Below are 16,847 nucleotides of genomic sequence, written 5' to 3' on the forward strand. Positions count from 1 at the left end.
TTACTCCAAAGGGTTTATTGAGACAAGTTTTCACATACAAGATGGGGGCAGAGGGGATAGGGGTTATAAACAGGAACCTGGAAGGGGACCGAGAGTGCACGGTAGAACCAAACAAGAGTGAAATAAATAGAGGAAAGAGTGGAGGCAGGGAGGAGACTGACTGAGACCATCACACAGTGATAACGTGGGTGGGGCAGCGCCATGAAAATCCCGTTATTTATACAGATATACAGGGAGTTCAGGGGGACCCAGGGGCCCCCTCCACCCTCCATGCCCCAGGGAGGGGCATAAGAAAGCCATCTCTGCCCATGGGCGACCCCGTGGGGCGCTGGGAGGGCTGCCCTAGGAGTCTTGGGCAATCCCTGGCCTGGAGGCCATGGTTAGTGTCTGGAAAGCAGTGGAGAGGGCCAGAGGGGAGGGGCAGCCAGGCCGGGGCTCAGCTCCGAGGCTTCCGGCTGCCACCCTTTCTCCCAGCACAGCTCCTGCCCAGGTCTGGGAGGATGGGGGATGGGGCAGCAGGAGCTCAAGGGGGAGAACCTGGCACCTTCTGGAGTCTTGGAAAAAGTGATCCCTAAAGACACCCAGCCTGGCTGTGCTGCCCTCTGGAAGGCAGCTCTGATACCAGGAGTGGCTGTCAGGGCACAGGGGGAAACCCCGAGGCCATCCTCAGGGGTGATTCCTGAAAGGGGCCCATCCCCAGGCTAAATGCTTGGGGAAGGCAGCCCTGGGGGAGGGATTCCTGGGGAAAGGGCCGTTAGCACCACCAGGCTCCACGGCAAACAGAGGCCAGGCCTCTGCACCTCCAGTGAGGCTGGGAGTCCCCTGCGGGAGAGAGAAGGGAGAGGAGACTGAGCCACCGTCTCTAGGGCACCTCTCAGGCCTCAGCCCCTCCCCTGCATGCCCAGGACTTCCCCAGTGATTCTCACAGGACGCCTGACTGGACTGCGGGGCTCAGCACACTCAGGAGTACCAGGCATGGATGTGTAGGGACTCAGGTTGCGGGGTTTCTGCCCTCACCTCAGCCCCACCTGCCCGGCCCCGCACCCTAGCCAGTGTGGCGGCCAGGGCAGGGCCAGGTGGGCATCATACGAAGACCTTGGCCAGGGCGTCGGCGCCAGCACTGGCAATGAGGGCCTTGCTGGGGTGGCAGGCGACGGCGTGGATGGCCTCCTCATGCTTCTTGCGGTGGGCTGTGATCTCCTGCACGCACGTTTTGTTGTCCAGGCTCCAAAGACGCAGGGAGCAGTCATGGCCTGAGCAGGGGTCGGGGGCAGAAGGGGTGGTCACCGGGCTCCTCACTCAGACGCAGTCCTGGAACCCCTCACCTGGCCTTGTCCAAAGGCCTCAGGGGAAGTGGGGCTCAACTCTCCTCTCTCATCCTCTGTTCATCACCTCCTGAGGCCCACCCAAAGGAGAACCCTGGTCCCTTCCTGTCCACAGTCCATCTCGTTCCCCAGCATTTCCTGAGCAGCTACTGCACACTGAGCCCCGGGGCGGAGGGGCGGGCAGTGAACAAAACAGGCAACTCTCTCTGTCCCGCAGCCTTGACGCTGCAGCTGGGAGACAGGAAGAGAAAGAAGAAAGCAACCCAGCCGCTCAGTGTGAGGACAGAATGGCCCCAGGAGGAATGCAGGGAGCCTTCCAGGCAAAAGGACAGGTGGGAAAGGTCCTGAGGCAGGAGGCGGGGGTGGCCACAAGAGCCTGAGCAGGGGCTTGGGGAGAAGAGGGGAGAGGACAGCAGGCTGGGTAGGGCCCTGGTGAGGAGAGGTCTGATTTAGGGTCAAGAGGATCAGGCAGGGCAAAGGCTTAGCTCCCTCCACTGTCTAGTGGCCCCCAGAACAGAGCCCTGTCTGGGCACTGGGCTGGAGTTCACTGACCGGCCCCTCACCCACCAGAGGCTGCCAGCACAGGCCCAGAGGCAAAGCCCAGCCACAGCCTCCAACACCACAGCCTGCGCCTCTGTGCACACACACACTCACTGCTGCACTCACTGCAGGCCTCACCCTTCACCCCACAGCGACCTCCAGTCTCCTCCACCCACCTACGTCCCATTCCATCCCTTCTAAGCACAGCCGCGTTGCTGGCCTCAATGCCCTTATCCACAGACAGCAGGGTGGGAGCACAGAAGTCCCTGCAGGTACCCCCAGGTAGACCTGGACTGATGTTACGAAGCTTCAATGGCCAAGTTACAAAGCGTCAGGGCGTCAGGGCCCACATCTGTAAACTGGGGATCAAAGTACCAACCGCACAGGCTGCTTAGTGGCCGAATAAGACGATGCAGCTCCAGTGCCCCAGAGGAGTGCCCCAGTGGGCTGTGCTGCCCGCTATGGTCATCACTGTCATTCCCGCCCAGACCAGCTGCCCCCTGCCCTCTATGGTCACCACTGTCATTCCTGCCCAGACCAGCTTCCCCCAGCCCTGGCCCCCGGGCCCACTGAACACTTGCCTGGAGCCAGTGCCCAGGCCTCTTCCTCCCCTTCTCCCCAACCCTGGTGCAACTAGTGTGCCCAACTTACTTCCTGACATCAGGAATGCGCCATTGGGGTCCACGGCTAGGCAGGTGACTGCGTCCAGGTGTGCAACCATGGAGTGCACCAGCTTACCTGAGGCGAGAGGGGCGGGTGGCAGGTTTCCCTCCCACTCTGAGCCTCGACTGAGAGAATGGAAGGACTGGAGGAGACGCTCCCAGAGCCTCCCACAGGGACACAAGCATCTCTGCTGCCTGCCTTTGGCCCTCCCCACCCACCGCGAGCACAAGGGGCTAGGCCTCACCTGTCCGATTGTCCAGGAAGCGGATGCCCCTGTCGTCGTGGGCGGTGATAGTGAGAGGCTGGTTTGGATGACTCACCACTTGGTTGATCTGGGTTGGACCTGAAGGAAAAGGCAGGAAGAGGGAAGGCTGTCAAGGGGAAAATCAGGAAGACTGGAACAGAGGCATGAGTGCAGCGTGACAGCCCCACGGCAGCCTCTGCCTGGATGTCGAGGGGGACTGGGCGAGGGCACTCCCATCCCTGACCGCAGTGCTGGTTCTGCACAAGCAGCCCCTGGGCCCTGTTTTGGGGCTGGGGGAAGAGGAATAACAAACATGAACACATTCCGCCACTCTACCAAGAGGGCCTGACGAAGTGGCCTTGACACACTCTCCCCACTCGGCCCCCCCAGTGCTCTGGCTGTGAGGGCGGGGGGCCCTCCACTGGGACCCGACTTCCTTCCTGCTCAGGGCCCAAGGGTGCAGGGGAGTCATCTGAGCTGACTGGCAAGGGGTCACCAAAGCCCCAGGAGGAAGTGGGGCCCGCAAGACACTGAGACCAACTCCCTGAGCTGATGTCAGCCCCCTTACCGCTGCTGCCCCGGGACTCCAGCGTGAGGAGGGCACCACCAGCCTCCAGGTCATACAAGACAGTGTCGCCAGAGCGGAAGGAGGCCACGATGTGGGCAGGGTCGGTGCTGGTGAAGGCCACTGAGGTTGGGACCCCGTGCTCTGAGGGCACAGGGAAGAGAAGGCTGAACGGACCCTCAGACCCAGCCCTGCCCCAGGGTGGGAGACTGTGGGTGGGAGGCCTGGGGCCTCAGCGGGAACCACTCTGATAGCCTCCAGCCCTGCATAGCTCCAGGGTAAGGTGCTGGGGCCCCCACTCAGGGCCCCACTCACCGCTGGCTGTGGGGAAGGTGCAGAGGCAGGCCGGGCTGCTGCTGCTGGGGTCCCAGATGCGGACGGTGCCGTCGGCGGAGCAGGAGGCCAGGCGCTGGGAAGCGGGACTGAAGGCCAGGCCCCACACGGCATCCCCGTGGCCCTCCAAGACGTGGCTCAGCACGCTTGGGTCTGCACCCACCACAGGGAGGAAATGGGCTGTGTCAGGGATGTCAGCTCCTCCCTGGACAGCCCAGAGCCCCAGCTCTGCCAAGCCCCAGGCGGCTGGGCTCCAATCACCCATGCACCCGCTTCACACCTGCTGCCCCTTGGAACTGTCCACCACCAGGACAGCCCGGCAGCTGCTCACACTGCCCACTAGCTTTCCAAGGAAGGTTCTAGGGCTCCAGAAGGCAGGGATTTCCCTCTATTCATGGCTGTCTCCCCAAGCAGGGCCCAGAAACTGAGAACTCAATACAGAATTTTTTGGACTCCATTAAGGAAGAAGGAACAGTATGGTTCTGTGGTCCCAGGAGTGGCACACGGCCTGTGCTGGCCAAGCGTTGGTCCCAGCCCTGGCCCAAGCAGTCTTTTCAGCCCGTGACCCAGTGCATGAGTTTGCCTGGTCTCTCCAAAGCCCCTTGGTCATTCAGAGGTCCAACCACTGCTTCCCTGGTCGCTGGAGTCCACACCAGCAGCTCTGGCCTGCTGACACTGAAAGTGTGGTGGTTAATGTGGCTGGGACCGACCCTGACCTTATGCAGGTGAGCCTGTTCTCTAAAGTCTGTCCTCTCCTTGAGAGGACACAAAGACCTCTGAACTCTGTCCGGACAAGGTCGAGCACAGGGCCAGGTACATGATCAAGAGGAGGCAGAGCCGGGTGCAGTGGCTCACGCCTGTAATCCCAGCACTTTGGGAGGCCAAGGCAGGTGGATCACCTGAGGTCAGGAGTTCGAGACCAGCCTGGTCAACATGATGAAACCCCGTCTCTACCAAAAATACAAAAAATAGCTGGATACGGTGGTGCATGCCTGTAATTCCAGCTACTGAGGAGGCTGAGGCACGAGAATCACTTGAACCCAGGAGGCAGAGGTTGAGGTAAGCCAAGATCACACCACTGCATTCCAGCCTGGGCGATAAAGCGAGACTCTGTCTCAAAAAAAAAAAAAAAAAAAAAATTGTGGCAGAGAGCAGGAGGACAGATGTTGAACAGGAGTGACAGTCTGGTCACTTCCCTACTTAGGTCTTAGATGCTCCAAAGAGAAAGCCCCAACTCCCTCCAGCCTGGCCCAGCTAACTCCACCTTCTCTGCTTTCTCTGGACATGCCCTCCCCCTAACCACGCAGAGACGCTCGTGGATCCCCACACACAGAGCACACGGCATGGCAGAGCAGAGGCTGCCAGGGCCAGCCACGCCTGTGCATGGGCTGCTCCCAGCCTGGGCGGTCCCAGCTCTGCCTTCTGGACACCACCTCACATGATTCTCAGGCAGCTTCACCACCCCCTCCCACAGCCATCGTTCCCAGCCTGGCTGGCTCGTCCCTCAGCCACGCACTACATCGTGCTGCTCACAACACAGCAGACGGGGCAGCCATCACATGCACTCCCGAGGCCTGCAGTGTTGGGCAAGAAGTGGACGTGACGTGTGCGTGCGTGGAGGGGACGGCCAGGCCCCAGCGGATGTGAGGGGAAGGCAGGCGGCGTTGTCCTCACCATAGCCATCGTAGGGATCCATGCTGAGGTCTGGAATCTTCCAACTGTGGATACAGGCATCTGCCCCTCCACTGTAGCAGTACTCACTGTTGCTGCCCATGGCCACAGCCAACACTGGGCCCCTGGAAGGGACAAAGATATGGAAAGGGGGATGAGACAAGCTCAGAGCCTCCCCTGGCCACAGGACCAAAGTTTCCTACTAGCATTCTTCAAGGATGGCCAAAAGGAATTCAGTGACTGGGGCTCTGGCCATGCTAGCTGGACAAGCTACCTGTCCCCTGCCCTCCCCCAGCCCACCTCCATCTCCTCCCCTGAAGGGCTGTGCTGAGCACCAGCTGCCAGGGTATGTGAAAGTCAGCATGGAGCCCCAGGAGCCAGGGCTGTGTATATCATGGAGGGGCGCGGGGACTCAGAGCCCCTGCTGTTCTGCCTCCTGCCATGTGCCTCCCGGGATGGCAGTGAGTGGGTCAGGGGTCAGGCTGCGTTTAGGACGAAATTTCTAGCAGGCTCAGGGGCACCTCCTTACCTGTGAGCCCGGAAAGCATGGATAGGTTCCACGTCTAGAGCCGCATTCCTGTGGGATGATAGAGGAGCCTGATGTCACTGAGACCCTGTCACTCCCATCCCTAGATGCCCCTACCCGCGGCCGAGTTTGCTGCCCTCACTTCTTGGCTGTGACCGCCTTCTGCAGGTTCCAGAGCTTGAGCGTGCCGTCCTCGGAGGCGGTGAGCAGAGCCGACTGGCTGTGGTGGAAGGCCAGGGAACGAATGCCATCGTAGTGCGAGCGCAGGGTGAACTTGGGGTTCCATGTCTTCTTAAAAGCATCTTTGCTGTCAGACAGCTGGGGTTGGGGGGAGCCGCCTCAGTGTCTTTGCATCCATCCAGCAGTCATGCAGACACTGACACCCAGGGCTTGAGGCCCCCTCCCTTCCACCCAGATGACCCTGGCAGGAATGCCCTCAGAGCCTGGGCTCCAGCCGGGACCTCTCCCCTTCCTCTGCTGGGCGGAGTCTCCACACTCGCCCAACAAGTCCCCACACTGTGCTGGGCTCTGGAGAGACAAAGGTGAGCCTGACCCCTCGGGGTCTTGCAGTTGAGACGAAGGGGAATAAGGGACACAACTGGACCATCCCACAAGTGTGTGGGATCATAAGCCATGAGCAGGGCAATGAATTAAAGATGCGCAGAGAGACATCGGGCAGCCTGCCCTCCTCCCTGGGGGCCACCGAGGCTTTCCTGAGGAAGCACAAGCCAGCAGGACCTCACCAGATAAGGAGAGGGCCCTGGTGAGGGAAAGGGCCCGTGCAGAGGCCCTGAGGCACTGAGGCAGCAAGGACGGGCCCAGGCCTGAGAGGTCAGTGGTACAGGCTGCGGAAGCAAGGAGAGTGGCAGGGGATGAGGCAGGCACTGGGTGGTGAGCCCCGGAGGAATGCGCATTTCACACTAAGAAAAAGCCTGGGAGAAATGAGCTGAGGAACTGTTTAGAGCAGGGGAACACCATGGCTTGTTCCTGCCACCCCTGAGAGGCGCAGATTAGGGGCAGGTCAAAGTAGCCACAGACCAGGCACAGTGGCTCATGCCTGTAATCCCAGAACTTTGGGAGGCCTAGGATGATCATTTGACCCCAGGAGTTCGAGACCAGCCTGGATAACATAGGGAGATCCTCTCTTAAGAAGCAAAAAAAAAAAAAGTAGCCTCAGCGAGAGAGGCTGAGAGGCCAGGAAGTCCCAGAGGAGACAAGGGCATGGAGACCAGACACGTGACCTTGAAGGGAGAGGCAGTGCACAAGTGGGAGAGGTGTGGGGGCCTCTGTCCGCCATGTTGCACATGCCCTGAGGGACGGTGGGAGAGGTGTGGGGGCCTCTGTCCACCACGCTACATGTGCCCTGGTGCCGCTCACCCAGCGAGGGACCTGGAGAGGGCCAGGCTCAAGAGAGATGATGAGCAGAGTACCAGGCAAGCCTCAGTGCCATGCCCCAAGATGGGCTCCCAGCTGACATCCCTGCCTCAGCCAGCCCTTCTGCCACAGTTCTTTAAGGCCAGAGGATGTGCTACTGAGTGGTTCACTCACCCCCTCCGCTAGCGGGGCTCAGAACACTGTTCTTCCCCAAGATGGAGTGACACCTTGGGGCGTGCAGAGGGACCCCATGGTACGCTCCACTTCTCAGGCCTCTGCTCTGACCCCACTTCCTGAATCTCACAGCAGTCACCCCCCCACCCCCGAGCCTCGCTAGGGTCACCAACACTGGAGATCCCATTCTGTCACAGTAAAATGTGCACATGCACTCACACCAAAAGCTCCCAGCTGGCCAAAGGCTCCCAGATGCCCAGAGGCCCGTCCACGTATCTCAGGCCTGGAACATTTCATTTCAGCCCAACTGCCCATTCATACAAGACTGGCCTGACTTGGCAGAGCAGGGCGTGGCTAGAGGTCATCTTCCTGCATCCCAAATTAAATCACCAGGGTGGGAGGGGCACTGAGTGGTGGAGCCATGGAACTGTGATTAAGACACGGGCTCCAGAGTCTTCCAGGCCCTGCGCCTCAACGACCGCAGTCAAGTCCCTCCACTGTCTACATCTGCACCCCTCTGTGAAACAGCATGAGCAGGGCACGGGTGGCACCCAGTCAAAGCTTGCAGGGGCTAGCCCTGGGCACAATGCCCAATGGGGACAGTACGGGGGGCACCCAGAGAACTTACATCGCAGCTGAGGTCGTTGTCGTTGGTGACGGTGAGATCTGCCAAGTCCCCCAGGCTCACCTCCCCGCCCCCGATAGTGTCCATGATGAAGACGTCTGAGGAGAAGCCAAAGGAACCTGGTAGAGGGAGGGGAGGGAGGGGCAGAGAGGGCCAGGGAGAGAGAGAATGACAGAGAGAGGCAGAGAGAGATAAAGAGCGAGAGAGAGAGACAGGGAGAGGACAAGATGAAGAATCACAGCTGGAAAGAGACAGAGAGACAGACAGGGCAGGACAGACAAAAAGAGAGGGAGACAGACAGACAGACGAACTTTTGGGGCAGGGAGGCTGCAGACTGGAGGCTGGGCCTCGACCCTGAGGACACAGAAGCCCTGGGCTCAGCTCTGCAGCCTCCCTCTGCCATGGGCCCGCAGGACTGGGGCCAGGTGGGGGATGCCTCTTACCTTCGTGTGGCCGGGGCTGGGGTGTGCCAGGAGGCGGGCCGGTCACTTTTGGGGGCAGCCCATCCACATCACGCAGGTCAGCCAGAATGCCTTGGAGTTTGACCCGACGGCTTTCTGCAGGGTCAAGGCATAGGGCCGGAGTCACCCAGCAGTTCCAACCCAGTCTGGCATAGGTGACGCCTTCCCCACACTGAGGGCTCCCTGCCACTCTGGGGGGCTGTGAAGCTCTGGCCCCGGGGGGGCGGGGCGCATAGGCAGAGGAGAGGAGGTTGACTGGGCCCCTCCGTGGGGCAGTGGGCAGGTCACTGCCTTGCCTAGGCCTCAGGCCCCAGCCATCCATCCCACGTGACCTGAGAGCCCTCCTAGCTGGGAATCACAGGACAGGGAGGAAGACGTGGCCCTCCCACCTGCCTCTCCCCCACTGGGTCCTCATCCTGTTCTCTCCTTGAGGCCAGCCAGAGCTAGACGCCCGCCCTGGAGGGCTGGCAGCCCCACTTCAGGAAGAGCCAAGCCTGCCTGTGTCTCCACAGGGATTTTCCAGGGAAGGGGTGAGGGGCCGGCGCCACGGCCTGGGCCTCCTGCTCTCCTTGGCTACCCTGCTCTCAGGAAACATATCCGTCCGGTGGAGAGACCCTGCACAGGAAGCGGCTGCAGGCACCTGGGCCTGCTCCCACTCCCTCCGCGGGGAAGGCAAGCAGGAGCTGGCCAGAAAATCTCAGCTCACCCAGTTCATGGGGGCTCCCATCCACAGCGCACCGCCGAGGGTCTGGAGCCCCTTCCCCATCCTCTCCTGACCCCAAGAAATCAAACTCATTGATAGCATCTTCGGAGTCGTCTTCCTCGTCCTCGTCTTCCATTTCGGGCACCAGGGCCTTGGATGGGAGCTGGGGCATGGAGAAAGCCAGACAAGTCAGGGGCCTCTTGTCCACAGACTAAGCCCCCTCAATGCCTGGGAACAGATAAGCTGGGGCTCTGGGCCTGTCTCTGCTCATGGGGCTGCCTCAGCTGCTAGCCAGCTGCCCTGCAGCGCCCCCTGCTGGGCCTTGGACAGCTGCTACCACTAGGGCCGGTTGGCCTGAAACCACCCTCACGCAGCCCTTGGCCTAGCCCTGGCTCAGCCTGCTCCAGTTCCCCAGGACGGTGCCTCGGAAGAAGAAAAGTCAGATAATGCAACAATCTGCCTATGGGGAGAGCAGATATGCACTGGTGTCCGTATGTGAATATATGGAGATGCAAACAAGTGAGGACGAATGGACCACAGCATTGCAGCCATAAACACAGCACTGGCTGCTGTGCTGGCACAAGAGCAAATTCCACTCACTGAACGAGCACTGACTACACCTCGCAGACACGACTTAACCCCCAAATCTGTGAACAGCTACCGTAAACACTGTCATTATCATTCCCACATTACAGGCCAGGAGACAGGCTGAGTAGCGGGAACCCACTTGCCCCAGGTCACCAAGGTCAAGCTCTGCCCACTGTGAACTCCTCCAGGGCGTGGCTGGCCCCTTCCACATGTCAGCCCCCCAGGCTGAGTCTGGTGACACCTCTCGGGCAGCACTAAGGGGCCAGGCTCTGAACTGCATTGGGGCGGACCAGAGGGAAGGGACACGAAGACCTAGGGCCAAGGTTTATTCAACACTTGTAGAAAGAATGGGGAAGGAGAGGGTTTATAGACAGCATGCCCAGAAAGGCAGCAGCCGGGCTTAGGACTCCAGAGGAAACCACCACAGGTGCTCTGAGGGGCACACGAGTGGCAAGTGTGCTCCGCTAACAGTGCCTGAAACCATGAGGGCTCCACCACTACCAAGTGCCACCAGCGCCACCGACTAACCCCTAATGAGCACTTGGGGGATGGCCACCGTGCAGCTGAGGGCTTCCTGGGCACCAGCTCATGCTAATTAAATCCTCAACAACCCAGACAAAGGGACTCAGCCCCATCTAAAGGGTGAGAAGACTGAAGCCAAGACAAAGAAGCATGGGCCTGAACTCACACAGCTGGACCAGGGCCGCCTGGGAGCCATGGCAGTCCCCTGGGTTCCCAGCTGGGCCTCGCTGGAGGGCTGCTGTGCGGAGACGGAGAGCCCTACCCAACCAGTCAGCCCCAAGGGTGTGGGCCTAAAGGGGTGCAAACACCACGGATGATTCCTGATAGAATGGGTGGAGGGGTAGAAAAGGACTAGAAATTCTCAGAGGGACAGGAAGGACCAAGCGTCTGGAGCAGGGGCCAGCATTTGAGACCCTGGACTCACAGCCCTCCTGCTCTTCCTCTAGACCTCCTGCAGTGCTGTGGCTCCGTGCACACCACTCCACTTGGAGCGTGACTCCGTGCTGAGCCACACTGGGACACTGGAGATGGAATGGAGGCCCAGACAGGCCCAGTCCCTCCCGGGGAGGGGTCAGGAGGGATACAGACCAGACAGGGAGGATCCCAGAGTGGCCAGGGCCAGGGAAGGGAGCCCAGGGTGAGTCAGAGAAGGCTTCCTGGAGGAGGGGGTGTCTGAGCTGAGTCTAAAGGAAGAAAGGAAGGGGACCCAGGCAAACGGACCGCTAATGGGAAGCCCGGGGCTCAGGGAAAGCTCCGAGGCCATCTCCCACAGGTCCCTCCTTCATGGGCACATGCCCCTGCCTCCACCACAACATGTCCTTTTGCACGTGTCTATTTACAAGGCCGCTGCTGGCCAGAAGCTCCTCCAGCCCAGGGCCTGTGTGTCTCTATATCCCTGCTGTCAGCACACACCGCAGCCCCTGAAGGCCCAAGTTGACTCTGGGAAGGGCCTCAGGTCACACCCAGGCCAGGCTGTGCAGGGCACGGAGGAAAGGCTCACCTTCACACGCTGCTTCTTGTGCTGCACGCTGTCCAGCTCATCGTCCTCATCGCTGTCTTCGTCCTCGCAGTTCTGCAGGAAGGGGATCTGCCCCAGCACTGAGCCGCCCAAGCGCTCTTTGCCGTCTTTGCCTGACGCGTTCCTGCCGAAGACAGCGGAGCAGAGGCATGAGTCCTGCCAGGGGTCAAAGCTCAGATGGGAAGGTGCCTGCCCAGACTTGGTGGCCAGAGCCCAGACCCAGCTAACCCTCAAAGTCCCAAGCAGCCTTGACTCTGGTCACACACAGAGCCCCAACCCCAGCCTCTGCCCGACAAATGCTCATTCCAACTGCAAGCCTCACTCAGACCGCAAACGGAGCCTAGCTCCTCACTGACCACCGACCTGCGTTTCAGAGGGCCAGCCCCCAACCCTGGCCACAAATCTCCATCCTATGCTGAGTCAGAAGGAAAGCTGGATGAGAAAGTGCCACTGACTCAGCAGTCACCATTCCCACAGCCCAGTCAGACCACAAGGGCAGGTCAGGCAGGAGGCAAGCATGTCCTGCAGGAAAGAGGAAACGGCCATTCTACAAATGCTCGGCGAGGCACTGAAAGCCAGCCAGCCTCGCGCAGGGAGGGGCGCTGGCGATCCCTACTATCCAGGAGCCTGCACTATCCCCAGCAACAGATGGCACTCCTCCTTCCACCTCCTAGCTTCCAACTTCATGTCAAGTTATAGCAGAGGAGGTATTGACCCAGCCTGACTGCGGGAGAAGGCAGGGTGGAATTCGAAGTACAGATGGATGCAAAACGTTCCCTCTTTCTGCCATCAGGTTGATGCCCTGGAGGTCTTATCAACTGCCGGTTACCAATGGCTGCAGAGGTCACTGCAGATGTACCCTCTTGCCTCACAGGTGCCATCCCCAGAGCTCCACTCTTTCCGCAGAGCACTTGCTGCACCCGCAGCGGGACACAGGACTCCGTTCTCACAGGCCTTCCTCCCACAACACTGATATGCTGCACGGGCTCAGCCTCCTTCTCTGCTTCCTCCTCCTGCTCCTCCCTCCAGCCTCTAAGCGGGAGAGCACCTGGGCAGTCCTCAGATCTCTTCTCTGCACCATCTACACTCACTCCTGCAGGCACTGCAGACGGCCATGGCTTTCCAGAGAATGCCCATGTGCTTGTTCAACTAGAGCTATGTTTAGGGCTCAAATGCCCCCGAGCTCCAGACGAGCTCTGCTTCTCCACGTGGAGGTAAACAGGCCCCTGACACTTCACACAACCTCGGCGGCCCCCAGAACCTCCACTCCCAGGCTTCCCCGTCTCAGAGGACGCTGCTCCAAAGGCTCACACCAAACCCTGAAGTCGCTCGTCTCTTTTCCTCTCCCCTTAGCTGCAGTCCTTCAGTGTCGACTGCCCAAAGGCCTCTGGGGAGGATGACACCTCTCGCCTCGCCACCGCTAAGGTCCTTCAGCTCTGTCCAGGACAGGGACACCATCTCCTAAACTGGTCCCCCCCTGCCTCCTCTGTGACCCTCCTACAGCCCTTCCTTCTCGGAGTAGATCAGGTACGTCAGATTACATCACTCCCCTGCTCGAAACCACTGGCTTCCCACAACCCTGAGTTAAACCCAGACTCTATCCCAGCCCAAGGCCCTGAGTTACTGACTCCTGAGACCACAACTTCCCCATAGCCCACGCCTCGCTGTCTGCAGCCACGCCGGCCTCATGCTGCTTCTGTGCAGGCTGCGCCTCTCCTGCCTCTGGACCTTGGGGTTCACTGTGCCCTCTGCCTAGCACATTCTCCTCCCAGCCACTCGTGTGGCTTACCCTCCATTTAATGCCCACAGAGGCCCTCCCTGCCCACCCCCCAGAGAGCAGCACGTATTGGCCCTCGTGGTCTTCATCGTGCTGAGCATCACCTACGTGGCCTCACTTGTTCTGCTTAACTGACAACTGCTGATGACAATGAACAAGCCAGAGCTTCCTGAGGGTGGCAACCACGTGTACTCCACTCCCTGCAAGCAAGACACCCAGGGTCTGCCTTCGGTAGGCACCCCATGCGACTGAGGAGTGGGCAGGCCTGAGTATCAGGACGGGGGCAGGGCTGGAGATGAGGCCGTGGGGAAGTGTGTGGAGGGTACCCAGAACGGAATCCAGGGAAATCCCAGCAGTAAAGGCACCGAGGGTTTCGGAACAAGGGAGCCCATGGCATACTCCAGGAGGAGGGGCCACCAGGGCACCCAGCGCCATCAGCTGATGCTCTGACCCTGGCCTTCACCAGCAGTCAGGAGGAACAGAGAGACACACCTGCCAGGCCCAAGGGCTTACCTCTTTATCTGCTCCTCGATCTGTTTCACCAGCAGTGACTCCCCGCCACTAAGCCCCGCAGGGCCTGGTGGAGCCCTGGGGGTCCCTTCACTCGGCTCTACTGCCCCGTTGAGCTCCAGCGAACGGCCCAGCAGGGAACGGACGCGCTTGGACCGCATGTCGAGGATGGTGTCCGTGTAGCCCACCTCTTCCAGGTACCTGCAGGGGTGTAGAGCCATGCGGGTCAGACATCCCCCGGGCTTCTTCATGTACTGCAGGGGCCAATGCAAACTGAGACAACCTCGTAAGGGGCCACTTAAGAGCATATGCCAAAATCTGACATAGGCACACTCTCGCTCCAGCTGTTCCCCGTCAAGGCTATTTCCAATGGAAGCCCTTGTACACACACACAATGCTATGTGTGAGGGTGCTCCCTGCACTGCTGTATGGGGAAGCTGAAGCACAGGGACCAGCCTCAGCACCCACCGACAGGGGCTGTGTCAGCAAATGACTCATAGCGCTGCGAGGCAGGAGATCGACAGGGCAGAGCCTGAAGGGAAGCTGGCCACGGTAAACAGCAGAACGAAAATGCTAAGTTCTATGATCCACATGATGCCAATGTTTGTAGAAAAAAAAACAAAAAGGCGTTAATGTGCATAAAGCTTACACCACAAACACACGTTTGTATTATGTCCCCCAAGAGGCCTAGAAAGATCCATAAAAAACGTAACAGCAGCGACCTCTGGAGAATGGGATTAGAGGCGTAAGAGGAACTTTTGCAACTTACTCTACTTACTTCTACAAATGAGCACTTATTACTTCTGCAATTTAAAAACTGAAGCCAGCTGGGGACTGGACTAAAAGTAAAAAAAGAAGAAGGAAAAAAGAACAAAAATCAATTTGGGGTATTTGCGGCTTCAAAATACAGAGACAACAGTCCCTTGCTAGTCCTCAGGAGGCTTCCTGGCCAGGAGGCCTTTGCTGTTCCCTGTCCCTTCGCAGCCCTGACCCTGCCTCTCGAATGTTAGGCTGCACACACCTGCATGTACGTCTCATCCTGTGCACCTGTGTGTGTCTGAGGCTCCTATCTCCCCACCAAGAGAGACAGGGAAGCATGGGGCTTTAAAACTCGGCACTGGGGGGCGGACTGCCTAAGATCCCACAAATTAACCATGCAACCTTGTGTAAACAGATCACCTCTCCACATCCCACTTTTCTCATGAGGGGAATACTAGCATTATACCACACAGAGATCTCAGTGAGGAGCCAACAGGTGGAAAATGTTTAGCACAGTGCCAGGCACATAATAGGTACTTGGTAAGTGTAGCCTGTTAGTATTACTATTATTGTTTTAGGGTTATTGTTTGCACACACTTTAAGCTAGCAACCCCACTTTCAGATATCTAACTTGAGTAAATCAAGGATATGCACAAATGCCTTCCCGATTTTTATCACATTGTCTATAATACTAAAAAATTAAAAGTAACCTCGACAAAATATAAGGAACTGGCCATGAAGAGTTACGGTTATCTATATGACAGACATTATATGTTGGGTTTTTTTCTCCATAGGACCAAAGGAAGGAAATTATAAGGTCCTCAAAATGATGCAACATAACTAATTTATATGGAGAGATGTTCGCAACGCTTAATGGTGAAAACAAATCCCAGCTTTTATAAAATATATAAGCTGGGCTGGGCACGGTGGCTCACGCCTCTAATTCCAGCACTTTGGGAGACCACGGCAGGCGGATCACTTGAGCTCAGGTGTTCAAGACCAGCCTGGCCAACGTGGTAAAACCCTGTCTTTACTAAAAACACAAAAATTAGCCAGGTGTAGTGGCACACGCCTGTAATCCCAGCTACTTGGGAGGCTGAAACACGAGAATCACTTGAACCCATGAGGCAGAGGTTACAGTGAGCTGAGATTGTGCCACTGCACTCCAGTCTGGGTGAAAGAGCAAGACTCTGTCTCAAAACATTAAAAAATAAATAAATAAATAAATAAATGAATAAATGAAATACATAAATTGAGCAGTGTGGCTCATGCCTGTTGTCCCAGCTACTCAGGAGGCTGAGGCAAGAGGATCTCTTGAGTTCAGGAGATCAAGGCTGCTGTGGGCTGTGACTGCACCACTGTACTCCAGCCTGGGTGACAGAGTGAGTTTATTAAGATAACAGAGGCAAAAATATATAGCCATGGAAGAAACTGAGACCATAAATGGCAAAATGTTTATAGGGGTATGAAATTTCTTGAGCAGAGGAATCGTGAGTAATCTTTTTTTTCTTTCTGCTCTCCTATATTTTTAAAGTTTTCTAAAATGCACAAATCTCTTCAGCAATTAAAAACTAATAATTTGAGGCCAGGTGCGGTGGCTCACACCTGTAATCCCAGCGCTTTGGGAGGCCGAGGCAGGCGGATCACCTGAGGTCAGGGAGTTCAAGACCAGAATGGCCAACATGGTGAAACCTTGTCTTTACTAAAAATACAAAATTAGCTGGGCATGGTGCTGCGTGCCTGTAATCCCAGCTACTAGGGAGGCTGAGGCAGCAGAATCGCTTGAACCTGGGAGGCAGAGGTTACCGTGAGTCGAGATCGTGCCATTGCACTCCAGCTTGGGCAACAAGAGCGAAACTCTGTCTCAAGTAATAATAATAATGTAATAATTTGGCCAGGTGCAGTGGCTCACGTCTGTAATCCCAGCACTTTGGGAGGCCGAGGCGGGAGGATCACTTGAGCTCAGGAGTCTGAGAACAGCCTGGCCAACATGGTGAAACCCTATCTCTACTAAAAAATACAAAAATTAGCTGGGCGTGATGGCACCTGCCTGTAATCCCAGTTACTCAGGAGGCTGAGGCAAGTTTGAGGTGGAGGGAGGCAGAGGTTGCAGTGAGCTGAGATCGTGCCACTGTACTGCAGCCTGGGCGACAGAGTGGAAACTGTCTCAAAAAATAATAATAAATAATAATAACATTAATAATTTTCTGGTTCAAACATGGTGAGTTACTGTGACCATTCACAGTCAATTACAAACCTACTTACAGATCTGCCCTCTCCCCACTTCTCACTACTGCATTTGATTAATTTTTTTTTTGAGACAGAGTTTCACTCTTGTTGCCCAGGCTGGAGTGCAATGGCATGATCTCGGCTCACCGCAACCTCCGCCTCCCAGGTTCAAGCGATTCTCCTGCCTCAGCCTCCCGAGTAGCTGGGATTACAGGCATGCACCACCACGCCCAGCTAATT

At 57.7% G+C, this 16,847-nt stretch overlaps 1 protein-coding gene across 2 annotated transcripts in view; it reads right to left on the reverse strand.

The window, feature by feature from the left end:
• Positions 1-16,847, reverse strand: part of STRN4 (striatin 4) — a 27,085-nt gene continuing 10,238 nt past the window's right edge. The window contains exons 5-18 of one of the 2 annotated variants that reach the window (XM_015124322.3): positions 13,623-13,820; positions 11,315-11,456; positions 9,208-9,367; positions 8,484-8,597; positions 8,044-8,138; positions 6,010-6,185; positions 5,871-5,918; positions 5,345-5,466; positions 3,653-3,823; positions 3,341-3,481; positions 2,773-2,871; positions 2,517-2,603; positions 1,018-1,253; positions 1-822 (exon numbers count right to left, since the gene is read on the reverse strand). In XM_015124322.3, coding sequence (XP_014979808.2) covers positions 1,084-1,253; positions 2,517-2,603; positions 2,773-2,871; positions 3,341-3,481; positions 3,653-3,823; positions 5,345-5,466; positions 5,871-5,918; positions 6,010-6,185; positions 8,044-8,138; positions 8,484-8,597; positions 9,208-9,367; positions 11,315-11,456; positions 13,623-13,820 — 1,723 coding nt within the window. In that variant the 3' untranslated portion in view covers positions 1-822; positions 1,018-1,083. Of the gene's footprint in view, positions 823-1,017; positions 1,254-2,516; positions 2,604-2,772; positions 2,872-3,340; positions 3,482-3,652; positions 3,824-5,344; positions 5,467-5,870; positions 5,919-6,009; positions 6,186-8,043; positions 8,160-8,483; positions 8,598-9,207; positions 9,368-11,314; positions 11,457-13,622; positions 13,821-16,847 lie in introns of both variants that reach the window. The other variant, XM_015124321.3, reaches the window with a different exon arrangement.

This window comes from Macaca mulatta, chromosome 19, assembly GCF_049350105.2.
Source record: "Macaca mulatta isolate MMU2019108-1 chromosome 19, T2T-MMU8v2.0, whole genome shotgun sequence".
Classification (NCBI taxonomy): Eukaryota; Metazoa; Chordata; class Mammalia; order Primates; family Cercopithecidae; genus Macaca; species Macaca mulatta.